General features: G+C 40.9%; 1 protein-coding gene across 1 annotated transcript in view; it reads left to right on the top strand.

The window, feature by feature from the left end:
* plekhh2 (pleckstrin homology domain containing, family H (with MyTH4 domain) member 2) overlaps window positions 1-11,179 on the top strand; it is a 51,332-nt gene extending 40,153 nt beyond the window's left edge. The window contains exons 21-30 of the mRNA XM_030071387.1: window positions 988-1,085; window positions 2,418-2,595; window positions 3,265-3,420; window positions 3,508-3,605; window positions 3,873-4,014; window positions 5,032-5,168; window positions 5,264-5,393; window positions 6,360-6,446; window positions 7,406-7,552; window positions 9,146-11,179. Of these exons, the coding sequence (XP_029927247.1) occupies window positions 988-1,085; window positions 2,418-2,595; window positions 3,265-3,420; window positions 3,508-3,605; window positions 3,873-4,014; window positions 5,032-5,168; window positions 5,264-5,393; window positions 6,360-6,446; window positions 7,406-7,552; window positions 9,146-9,331 (1,359 nt within the window). The 3' untranslated portion in view covers window positions 9,332-11,179. The remainder of the gene's footprint in view (window positions 1-987; window positions 1,086-2,417; window positions 2,596-3,264; window positions 3,421-3,507; window positions 3,606-3,872; window positions 4,015-5,031; window positions 5,169-5,263; window positions 5,394-6,359; window positions 6,447-7,405; window positions 7,553-9,145) is intronic.
* The last annotated feature ends 2,090 nt before the right edge of the window (window positions 11,180-13,269 follow it).

Below are 13,269 nucleotides of genomic sequence, written 5' to 3'. Positions count from 1 at the left end.
TGGGCTGTTTCCTTTACCGCTCACACTTTTCTCACACTCTTTGAGCTTTGTCTGAATCAATTAGTCATCACTTAATCATCAATTAGTCAATCAACAGATGACTGACTGATTGTAGTTTTGATGATTGAGTAATGGTTTTGGTCATTTTTTTAAGTAAAATATTCTACCACTGATTCCTTTGTTCCATGTCTGTGTGTGTGTGTGTGTGTGTGTGTGTGTGTGTGTTATGTTTTATAATGCCATAAAATGAATACTCTGGTGTTTTTGGCTGCTGGCCAGAGTGATTAAGCAATTTGAAGACATCCCTCTGTACTCTGGCAGCTTGTAATGATCATTTGCCATTATTTTTGACTCTATAAACTTAGTGATTAATCAAATGATCAAATAAATAAATGAAGCATTATCAACAGTTAAAATACTCACCAGTGTCTCTTTACCTTGCTGTGACTTTGCAGAGATCAGTGAGTCCTGTGCCACATGCAGTGACACTTCAGTCCAGCAGGGGGGGGTAAATTAACGCTGAAGCTGTAGCTCTTCCTCCCAGGATGTAAAGTTTCTCCTCCTCGATGCAGCGGCGGCTCCGGGGCACAGTCGTGACCTGGCCCTCGCAACCACAGGATGTAAATTACCAGCAAATTAAGACAGCGCAATGTATCTCAGCGGGTTCAGCTCGCTCCCGGGCCGTACGTAAGGCTGCCAGACACGTTAATGAACCTGGTGAGGCTGATGAACAAGCCCAAAACTGGTTGCACTAACGAGAGGCTGATTAATAGTGAGACAGACGGCAAAGTGGGAGGAAGAGGAAAGATAAACTGTGTTGTTTTCCAGTCTGGCTCCTGTGGCTGCGCTCGTGCTGAGTAGTGACGGTTCTGACTCTTGCTTCTTTACAGATTCTCTGTTTCCTGTCACTGCTGGTTCATAAGTGTCATGTGACTGTGTGTGTGTGTGTGTGTGTGTGTGTGTGTGTGTTTGCATGTCGTCCCACAGGGCTGGCAGTTCCTCGCCTTGTGCGTCGGGCTGTTTCTGCCTCAGCACCCGTTCCTCTGGCTGCTGCAGGTTCACCTCAAAAGACATGCAGACTCCAGGTGAGAAAACGCCATGCGGGCAGGGGCTCCAGTGTTTAATTTGATAACATCCATCTTACCAAATCATTTAGTTTCACATGTTGTTGTAAATTCTTACTTTTCTTAAAATGGGTGAATAAATCTTCGAGAAGGGTGAGATCATTTTACGTGTTTACTGATCAAATCAACATGTTTTAAGAATTTTCTTGAGTCAGACAAAGTGCTGTTTTCTTTGGAAATTTTAATTTTTTGTTGTGAGGAAGAGCCTTGATGACACGTCAAGATGCACATGTTTGCTGATGTACCAAGAGCAAAATAAGTCCTTAGATATATAACGATGCCTTGTCATATTTAGCCATTTATTGCTATGACAGGCAGCCATTATTGGCTACCTGGAAATACTTTTACTTCTCACAGGCTTGTTGTGCCATCACTAAACTCTTGCATGAGCTACAGGATGAATCATTTGTTAACTCTTGCAGCTCTGATCGCAGATGAATAAAGCTCGGGAGGCTCTGCTCAGCACATGCATGTTCACTTGTCTTCATGTCACAATGCAAATGACCTGGTGTAGTTTCCTCTTGGGCCAACCTTGTATTTGGCTGTAATTTGGCCGTACTTTACTTTGCAGAGAAATTTTAATGTTATGACACACTTATTAATGTATCTTAATAGCAAACATCATGGTAAGTTAAATCTTGGCGATGGTTGTTCGGTATGTGGTAGTCACCCTTTTGATTTCATAGTTTACCGCATATTTTACATAATTATTCACAGAAGCATAGAAGCATAGGAATATCAGTCACATTCATTTATTGGTTTATTTGTCAGGAACATTAATCAACAGTATTTAAAAAAAAAAAAAATCTGTAAGTAAGCCAGAATTAGCCTGGGGAAAATTTTCTTCTGTTGAATAAAGTTGAATAGTTGAATAAAGTAACATACAAGCAGATAATAAGCAAAATCAATGAAAACAACATGGAAATTCACAGCTACATCGATCAGATACAGACAGGATAGACATAAGGAAGTGATCGCATGTTAAGATTATAAAGGACCCAAAGACTAAACATGCAAGCAGCACAGGGCAGTCAGCAAAGTAACAGCATAAACAGCAGCTGAAGTTAAAATCAGGCTTAAATGATCAAGATACACGTGGTTTAGGCTGCAGACGTTGCAAGCAAAGAAGGAAAATGTGTTTCAAGAAGAAATCGATGAACAATCTATTATCAAGACTCTTCATTTGCTCCTCTAACTTCTTACTATTGGTCACTTCTGCTGTCCCGGTCGCTATAATTTGCACTGAATTACATCCCAAACATGACATTGTGTAACATCTGTTCACCGCTGCAGGACTGAGGTGGGTAAGTACGCCATCTACTGCCAGCGCTCGATGGAGCGGACGCAGCAGAAGGGCGAGAGGCAGGCCAGGCCGTCCCGCATGGAGATCCTGTCCATCCTGCTGAGGAACCCCTACCACCACTCCCTGCCCTTCAGCGTGCCGGTCCACTTCCTCAATAACACCTACCAGGTAGCACATGCGGCAGCCGCCGTTTACAGTGCTACGTCTAATAACGCAGAAATGCTCAAATAAAAAAACCAAAAACAAAAAAAACAAACACAGTGGGGAGAGGAGGGAAGATCAGTGTGTTGTTATGGCCAGGCTGACTCATAAAGTTGGCCTACAGTCTTTCAACATATTTTCATTTGGTGATGCAATTTAGATTTCACACTAATAATCACAGAATTAAAAAAAAAAAAGAGTAGAATTTGTTTACTAGCACCAAAAGACCACCTAAAGATAGAGATAATAAATTCTTTGTTTTGGTCTTTTTAGTCTCTGCTGAATTCACTTTATGCTCTTTTATGTAAAGCTCAGTCTCATATGAAATGTGCTGTAGGAAGTTGCCTCGAAACAGGAACACAGATGATAATAATCCAATGATAGTAAAGCTATTTCTACCAAGCTTGACTTATCAAAGCCAGTAATGCACAGTAGTGGAGACAAAAATACAAAAACAGCAATGGAAACAAATGACAAAAAACAAATCTATAAACGTTTATTTCCAAAGGGAATGACAGTGTTTAACCTCAGTTTAAAAAACATGCTCATATTTATAAAGACAATCTAAAGAAAACATATAAAGTTTCAACCATATCGTACGTTGCACGTGTTTTAACAGCCGTCACGTTTCTGTAGGTGGTGAGTTTCGATGCGTCGACCACGGTGGAGGAGTTCCAGTGTCGCCTCAACCAAGACTCCAGCATGAGGAAGACCGGCCAGTCTGGCTTCAGCCTGTACACGGACGACCCGACCGGGCGAGAGCTGGAGCACTGCCTGCAGGGAGGCATCAAGGTGCAGCATCTCCGACTCCTCTGCAGCCCGCCGCTCATCACGGGCGTCGTTTCTAATTTTGTCCCGCTTTGCTTGTGTCGTGCACAGATCTGTGACATCATCTCCAAGTGGGAGCAGGCCTGCAAGGAGCAGCACACGGGGAAGTCTGAGAACACCAGGACGGTCCGCCTCACCTACAAGAACAGGTAGAGGGACGAGCGACGCAACACGGCAGGTTGACACACACCTCCCACTGTGTGTGTTCAGCCGCCTGTGTGTGTTCCTGGAATATCAAGAAGGTTGACATCTATATTCCAGACAGGGAGTTTCACACACAGGCCACTTGACAGGAATAGACCAGATTTTTTATTTTTTTTTTTTTTTGTGGAAACTAGAGTGTGAATTTTTATCTTTCCTCCACTTCATTCATCAGCCGTCAGTCCTCTAACCGTCTGTCTCCTCTGTGCGTCCAGGCTGTACTTCTCCCTCCAGGTGAGAGGCGAGTCGGAGAGGGAGCGCCTGCTGCTGGCCTACCAGACCAACGAGGCCATCGTGGCGGGACATTTCCCCGTCAACAAGGAGCTCGCTCTGGAGATGGCCGCCCTGCTCGCCCAGGTCTGACAATACGATAAACAAAATTACCTGAAGCAAAATGAAACTAAATGAAATAGAATGAAAACTAATATTTAGAAAAAATTAAAAATAAGTTTTAAAAAATTCAATTTAAAGTAATTAAATTAAATTAAAAAAGAATAAAAAAATAAACTGTAATTAAACAATATAGAATTAAAATAAAATTAATTAAATGAAATAGAATTAAAGTAAAATTAAATTAAATTAAATTAAAATAAATTTAAAACAAAATAAAATAAAACAGTTATGTAGTAATAAAAACAACTACGGTAGTAGTAACACTATCAGTTTGTTTATAATAATATATTTTGTTCAAAGGATGATGTAAATCAAGGTTGTTTCTTATCAGTATCATTATTATTATTAGTAGTAGTAGTAGTAGTACTAGTAGTAGTAGTAGTAGTAGTAATGTTGTTGTTAGACTTTCTGAGGGTTATTATAAGGTTATTTTACATGTATAAAAAAAAAACACATGATAAAATGAAATATAAAACATAAAAAGCTACAAAATCAGGTAAAGACATTAGATATCAAGATATTACAATAAAATGGATTAAAATAAGAATAGCATTATTAAAATTGAATAACAACACCCATCTTGCTGTTTTTTTCCCCCTCTGTGTCCTTTCCTAATTTCCTGCAGTTACTTTACTGTTGAATGTGTTTTATTGTATCGTGTTGTCATCAGTTTACCTGCTATTTTTATTTTATTTTTAAAAATTTTCTTATTTTTGTAAAAGCCCTTCTAGGGACTGTGATATTTGCATTGTTTGTTTTTTTTTCAGTGTGTCTATGTACATTATATCAGTCTCTGTCAAATAAATCATAAATAACAAATGATAAATAAATAATGATGTTTCTAAAATAAAAGTTTAACCAGTCAGGCACTGTTGGCTGTGTGCTCGGTGAGCCAGTGGGAGATTCTATATTTAATTTTTATATTTTTAAAGGATGGTTGTTGTCGAGTGTCAGTGACTCTGATCAGGCGTCTCTGTGCAGGTGGAGTTTGGGGATTTCGAGCGCCCGTTCTCCGCTCCTGGATCAGCTCAGACCAAATCCAACCAAACCCTGAAGCAGGTCCTGGACAGATTTTACCCCAAACACTACCGCAGGGCCATGTCTGACGACCAGCTCAGGTACAGCGCCGCCGCCGCCGCCGGCTCGGCCTCACACACAGCTGACACACACACTGACATTTTGTCCACTCACACCCCCCGCCTTCACCCTGCAGACAACTCCTGCAGCGTCTGTCGGCCCGCTGGGCGTCGCTCCGAGGCCGAAGTTCAGCCGAGTGTGTCCGCATCTACCTGACCGTAGCCCGCAAGTGGCCTTTCTTCGGGGCCAAGTTATTTGAGGCCGAGGTGAGTGTGTGTGTGTGTGTGTGTGTGTACATGTGTGTGTTTGTCCCATCATCAGCCCCACAGATAAAAACACCAGGTTGTTATATGTGTTAGTATTTGCCTTCAATACAGAAATGCACTGATTTGATATAGAGTTCTTTAATATGCAGACATTTAAGTACATAATGCACTGTAACATAATTAAGATTTATGTTTGTTAAATATGTACACTGCAAGAAATGACTGTTTGAACTTATCATTCATATTTAAAGCCCCCCTCCTCTCAAAAATGTGTTTTTCTGATGTTTCTGGCCCCTAAAATGTCTGACATTGACTCCACTGACTTGTATCAGAGATTCAGAGTCAAAGCCGCTACAGAGGTGTGTTCACACTCCTCTGCTGAAGGTGGAGGTGTGTGTGTGTGTGTGTGCACGCCCCTAACATCTGAGATTCAGACAAACCCCGGGCGAGCCAGTCAGCTGACGCGGTGCTGAAATGGCTGCTTCACGTCAACAATTTTTCTGTAACCAAGAGACTTGCAGATTTTTTTTTTCACGGTTAGATTATGAAATATGGCACCGCTTTCATCAGGACTTCCAGAGCTCTACAACCTGAGTGTTTTATTTTGAAAAGATCAACCAGACCAGCTTGAAACCAGCTGCTTCTCATGAACAATGTTAGTGTGACTGTGAGAGCCGCTGAAAAAAGGGACTTTTTTCATGGTTAGATTTCAAAATATATATCTTATTCTGTCCTTATTCCACATTTTTTTCTCAAATAGGTTTAATCCTCAGCTGACCCCGAGGCAGCTGTGACAGTTCTTGCTGATTCAAGCTGATTTGCTCGGGAAACAAGTGAAAACAAGTGAAAATATCTGACGTTACTGATGTTATTGATGAGATTAAAGAGAGTGTTTGGTGTTGTTTCTGTGTTTGATGAAATATCCTGATGTCCGCCCTCCCTGTGTGTGTGTGTGTGTGTGTGTAGTCCATCACACCGTCTCCGGAGCAGGGTGCACGTGTGTGGCTGGCCGTGCACGAGGACGGCGTCAGCGTGCTGGAGCACAACTCCATTGTAAGAAAAAACTACAGAAAACAAGCTGATACATGGTGGAATCAAGTAGAGCAAGCCCAGTTTTAAAGAATTAAGTTTGGTATTGTTACCTTGATAATTATAATTTACATCTGACATTTTGGCCTGAAGTGAATTCTTCATATTCAATAAAAAGATCTTGAGAGGCTGTTTTTTTTTTAATTATATATTGAAATGTGTATAAAAAATGCAAGTAGCATTAGTTTGGGGAAACTTGGTCAATGAGAGGCAAAGAGTAGTAACAGAACGGCATATAAACAAGGACACAGTGAGTGGAAGTGGCATAAAACATAACAGCTGAAAATTACATTGCTAGAATATTTTCAGTAGAAATATATTCATTTGGCACATGTAGGTAAATGTGCAGATTTCCAAATGTGTTGTCCATCTCGTCCAAAACACAGACGGAGGAACGCTCGTGCACAACGCCGCAGAAATAATTATCTTAACAAGTCGACTAGTCTCATGTCAAAATGTTGTTTTGCTTTAGAAAAGTGAAAAAATGAAATTTGATTGTCCAGGTGAGATTGGTGTACATATTTTAAATATTCTCAGTTCTTATTTCTGTACATATTGCTGTAATATTATTTAGTTCACATTTGTATATTTTATTACAAATTTCTAACGCACATAATTTTCTATTTCTTATATGTCATACTTTCATAATTTCATAATTTAATGCTATATATATTTTATTTATTTTTTCTCTCAAGAAATTGAGCAGTTGCAACAGACCCAGTTTCAATAAAGTATTTCTGTTTTTTTACTCTCAATATTTTAAGAGTGAACAGGAGACTAAATGATTTGAGATGGAGATTTTTTGCAGTGAAAAAGTGACAGCATGCGAGGTACGTGTGTGTTCTTATCTGTTTTCATTATCAGTTCATCTTCACATAATCTGTTGAATCTGTGTGTGTGTGTGTGTGTGTGTGTGTGTGCAGAAGCTGCTGGTGTCCCACACCTACAGGAGCCTGATGACGTTCGGCGGCTGCAAGCAGGACTTCATGCTGGTGGTGGGGCAGAGCGGCGGCGGCGGTGCCAAAGACAAGCCGACTGAGAAGCATCTCTTCGCCATGACGGCCTCCAAGGTGAGAGACACGGCCGGGCTGGACGTCAGGCTTAGCGTTTGATTTAGCCTGCATGGACTCCCAGAGGGGCGGGGCTTACTGCAGCCACACAACCAGGAGGTTTCACACATCAGCCTTTTGACGCAGAGGAGATGGGAACCGTGTGATGCTTCAAAACAAAGATCTTTTATTTGCACTAACTAGAACTGGAGGGAAAAGACAGGATATGACATAACAAAACAGAAAAAACATGTTATAAGAAAAAAGAGCTTATAATGACAAATGAGATAAATAGTGGCATGCCGGCACTCAAGTTGTAAAAGATCAACAAGACAAACAGGAAATGGCTGATACACATGATTAATATTAGTGTAATGAAGAGATTTGCTGAAAAAAAATATTTTTTTCATGGTTAGATTATTAAATATGGCACAATTTTCACAACTGGACGGGACTTCCTCTTCCTGTGAACAGAGCCGGTGTGCCAGCCACGGTTATTATCAATAACTAACCAAATAACAAAAATAGGTGTGAAAAAGCATTTCTCTTAACTTAAATAAAAATAAAAAATAAAACAAGGCTTTACCAAAAAAAAAAAAAAAAAAAAAAAACGTAACTAACTGAAACTGTCTTCTGTGTTAACGGAACTAAAATAAACTAAAATTATAGAAAAATCATCATTTGTTTTCATCTTTGTCAGTTTATTTTGTTGCTCATCTGTCCAAACTGGATGCACTTTTTAAAAAAATGTTATGATGTTTTTGTTGAAGTTTTTATTGCACAGTATTTCTCACCTTTTTAAATCTGGCTTCAAACAAATACCCCATATTACAAAAAAGACTAAAATTAGCACTGAAACTAATAAAAATTAAAAACTAAAACAAAAAAATAAATAAAAATAAAAATAAAAATAAACTTAACTAGCAAAGTCACTTTAAAGGGGTAGTTCGCATTTTTGGGATTTTTTCACTTAAGGTGCTGAGTGATTGTGAAGTCTGACTTTTTTTCCCAGAGTTGGTTTCGTGACAGAAATTTATTACTATTTTGAATGCAGGTTGTTTTGAGAAGCAAAACTTTTACTTTTTTTTGTGACTCCAGCAAACTACCTATTTCACTTTACTTGAGGAGACCAGAACTTTGCCCTTTACCTTAAGTAAAAAAAAAAAAAAAAAAAAACCTTTTCATGCACGACACTGCCGAGGAGGATTTCATACAACTTCATGTCCAAAAATGCGAACTGTCCCTTTAAGAACTAATTAAAACTAAACTGAATCCCAGGAAAGCCCAGAACCTAAATGGATCCTAATGCAGCGTATTGATTGGATTCCCCACAAACATGCATGAACATGATGTTATTATTACTAAAAATTCATTTTAATAGTCATTGTGCACAACGCCATGCTGATATACACACACTGTCTGCACACACATAAGTATAACAAATAACAGAAATGAGGTATTTTGCTGGCTTCTACCCAACAGCAGTCTCTTTAGTTGCCTTTTAAAACTTTCTCTGCTTGTTGCCTGAGTGATGAATTATGGCAGATTATTTATTCCACTGAGAGATGGCTCTGTACAAATCCGTTTTCTTCGTTTTCTGTGTTTGATTGGCAGATCAGGGAGATGACCCTCCTCATCTGCAGCTACATCAACAGCGCTCATCAGCAGAAGGCCGCCGCCCACCACCTCTCCGCCCCGGCCTTAATGGTGGCTCAGCCTGTCAGTCTGAAGAGCAAAGAGCTGCGGAGCAAATCCCCACCGGCAACGGGACGTCCCAGCAAGACCCCGACGCTGCTGTGACCAGCCGGCGATTCATGACGTTGAAGAGCCGACTCAGGAAATCGAGTCGGGTGCAGCCCTGCTGAGCGCCGCTGGGCAGAACAAGCACTACAATTTGTCATTTAATATGGGAACGAAAACCTGATTTCTCACATTATTTACCTGCCATTTTCCATATTTATAAATTAAAAAATGTAGGATTTATTTAAAGCTGCACTTGGAATGACTTTTATATTTAAAAAAAACATCTGAGTCCCATCTCCCCCAACTGAGATGCTCACTCTGATGAAATTATGTTCACTTCTCCACCAACAAAGAGGGAAAAATTGAAATTTCAGCATGAAACATGAGCTGTCTGTAAAGCAGCACTGAGCGTGAGAGTGTTTTATCTGTTTTTTTTTTTCTGCATTTTCTGACTTCACCTCGCATGATTTCCGGGCGCTCATGTCTTTTAACTTCTAAACGGTTTCCTCTCGTGCAGCTTGAAGCGTGTTTTTCTCAGAGGAGACGCTCAGATTTTGTCGAGCGTGAGCGTGAGCGTGAGCGTCGCGAGCGGAGCTTTTCTAACGAGGCACAATGGGCTCCGGCAAGAACTGAAGAGGCTTTGCTTTTGAAAGAGCCTCCGAGGACCTTCTCCGTCTTTCTGATGTGTGTTGCTTTTATGCGCTGACGCCAAAGAGAAAAGCAAACACTATTTATTGACAGACTTAGTTAGCATTCAAAAGCCTCTCATTAATCCGTGCTGTCTGGTACATTTCCTTTTTGGAGAGACGCTGTGCCAAGATCGTCAGAGTTGCCTCGTGTTTTTGGCATTTGAAGATGATGCACAGTCATGTGTGACTTAAAAGAGATGATCATGCTTTATTAATGAACAGCAGTTTACAGGGTATTTCCTGATTTTACGCCCCTCCCATGCATCACAATGACACTCTGCCTGGAGGCAAATCAAACACTCATGTGTGTCCTATTGTTGCATAATGAAGGATAATCCACACTTTGTTAAATGCTTAATGAATTTAACCAGATTGCAGGTGGATGGCATGTTTTGCAGTTGAAGAGATTTTTTTTTTTTGTTTGAGCAAAATAGATATGTGATGGATGTTTTTGAGGGCTGTTTGCTGCGGGGAATGTCTCATTGATGTGACCGATGGCTTTTAGATTGGAAAAGTTGATTGTGTGGGGAAACACACGAGGGCTTAGGAAGAACAAGGTTGTTGGTTTTTTGCTGGAGAACCGGCTGCACCCTGTGTTCCCTTTGTTACTGAGTAGCCGGGAGTGTAGTCAAAGTTTAATCGTTGACAAATACTTGTGGCCTTTCTGGGGGCATGAAGGAGAAAAAAAAAGGAAAAAAAAGGCGCAACTCGGCAAGAGACCTCCGCTGTCCTGTCCTGTGTTACCTCACGTTGATTTAGGAGGGAATACAGGGCAGACGTGCGGGTCACAGATATTTTATTTTAAAAGAAAAGATGAGGCGAGAGGCGGTATGTGCTGAATGTTGAAAGAATGAAGATGAACGGTGGGAAAAAATGATGGAAATGTTGATGGGAAAGAGGATGACTGACTGAAGAGTGACAGAAGCTGCAGTGATGTGACACAGTATTACTTTGTGACCCATTTCACTCATATTGGACAGGAGTACCTAAAGATAAACTGGAAAAACAGGAATCTTATTGTTTATTGTCACATTAGGTACTTTTAAAGATAAACTAATTTCTCCCTAGCAGGATTTCTCCACTCCTGACTATGGCCTTTGTTTGAAGTATTGTCAAGGTATTATATTTATTTGTCACATGAAACAGTTTGTACGTAAAATGTCTTTGCAATAATTGTTTTAATTATTGTACAAGTTTAATGCCTGAATAAAACACCTGTGGCACAAACAAGTCACTAGTTCTGACAAGTGTGTGTATCTTAATCCCTGTTTTTGTTTTTCCTATTCAGAACAATAATCCGTGTGTGATACTATCACGATGGCGCACAAACACCAGCACAGTTTCACGGCCTAACCCACAGAAACCATAACATTCACACACAGGCTCAATTACACAACACATTTTTTTTTTTCCCCCTTTTGCATTCTGTCGGTTGTCCCTCCCACCGAACCGCCGTCCCGTCGCCTCATTGGTCTAAAATTGACTGACACCTCGATACCTGCAGTGGAGGAAGGGCCGACACACCTCACACCTTCCAGGTAATGTGCATCCACAAGGGGAGGAGGGAGGGGGGAGGGGGGATATAGGACACCTGACTTGTCTGAACTAGTCAGAGAGGTTCTTTTGTCCTCGTGTTGCCATGGAGACGAGGAGAGGAAGGGCACCAGGGAGGAAGAGAGAGAGGTGAGGTATGAGGAGGAGGTGTAGAAAAAATGATATTATCACCAAAGTTGCACGCTGAAACTGACATGAAGCCGGAGAAAAAGAGGAAGAGTGAGACAATGAGACGGAACAAGTCCCTGTGCAGCGTTTAAGTCAAATGTACGCTGTCAGATATGTAAATAAATGCTTTCAAAACCAGTTTCGACAGGTCAGAGACTTGCTCAAGTTATAAATTACGATGCTTCATTCAAAGACAGAGTGCCTTAGTTTTCCCCATGGCTGTCTGCATCACTTAGGGATTAATGCCAAACAAGATATTTGCATTATTTGTGTGGAACCAGGCCAGATTTCTTATTTCAAAGGGACTTCCTGGTGAAATCAAAGGTTAAGGCAGGACTGCTTGAGTACTTCTGGCCCTGCCTCCGGAGTAAAAGATCCCGCACAGCCACACAAACAAAAACAGTGAGAACGTGTCACGACAAGCTACCTCCGCCTTATTAGACCCAGCATTGCAACACAACAGCAGCCAAATTAGTTCTGCTGAAAATTCCTGATGGAAAGCTGTTTCCTCGTCTTCAGCGTTCGGCGCTGTCTCTCAGGTTTTGCCACTAACATTAACTTGTGAATTTAAAATGTCTGTGTACACCTACGTCTGCCTCAGTGTTTGTTGTGAATGTGTTTGTTCATGAGAGGGAAAACCTGACGGACAGGTTGAACATGATGCCAAACTGTTGGAGAGCTGACTAGCCGCCTCCCTCCCTCTGTACTAACAGGTGTTCGTCACTGGTATCAGCGCCTCAGCCCAGTATCACCAATACTTTAATACATGTTCCATCTGCTGCATGACTATGACCGTGCTTATTTCAATAATCATTCCTCTCGTCTGCAGTCATGAGGTCCTGTCAGACAATTGCACTGTAGAAGTGGTGGTTTCACCTCACTGACAAGGTCACTGTGGCTTACAAACACAACATGCACATGATGCAAGGCAGGCATTACACATACTTTCCTACTGAGTACCACAGATACTACTGGAGTAACACATTCAAAAAAAAAAAAAAAAAAAAAAAAAAGGGCTACCACACCCATTCAGTGTCACCTGAGGGGAATGCACCAGCATGTAAACAAAAGACACTTGTTAAAAATCAAGCATTTTTATCTTCTCGGCATGAAGCAGACATCTGGTGTGCATGAGACAAAGAGACAAAAGGGGAGATATAAGTTTCTAATAAACACCCTGGGAAATATCTTTGCAGAACACACCCAGTCAACAATAGCCTGTATCTTGTTCCTGATCTGAGTTAAGCTCAGGAATTCATAACTGCACACAAACCAGACCGAGAAAAATAAGTTTTTAATGCGACCGCTTTGGTGTAGAGTGCAAAAGCAAAGAGGAGGTCGTTATCAGCTGAGGTTTAACGTTTAGGATTTGAGAGAAATCACCTTTAACGTGCAGAGTAGTTCCCACAGAGGCTTCCCCTTGCCCTGCGCCCCTCCCCCATATCAGACAGTATTTTTCCACTGAGGCCGAGATCCCTGCCTCCAACACAACATCTATTCTTTCCCTTAGAGAGAAGCCACTTCTACTTCTAGACCTTGTACATAAAACCACAATACAGAAACTTTTTTTTTTTTTTTTGGAAG

The sequence above is a fragment of the Myripristis murdjan genome, chromosome 15, assembly GCF_902150065.1.
Source record: "Myripristis murdjan chromosome 15, fMyrMur1.1, whole genome shotgun sequence".
Taxonomy (NCBI): Eukaryota; Metazoa; Chordata; class Actinopteri; order Holocentriformes; family Holocentridae; genus Myripristis; species Myripristis murdjan.
This window is presented reverse-complemented; position numbering and strand designations above follow the sequence as displayed.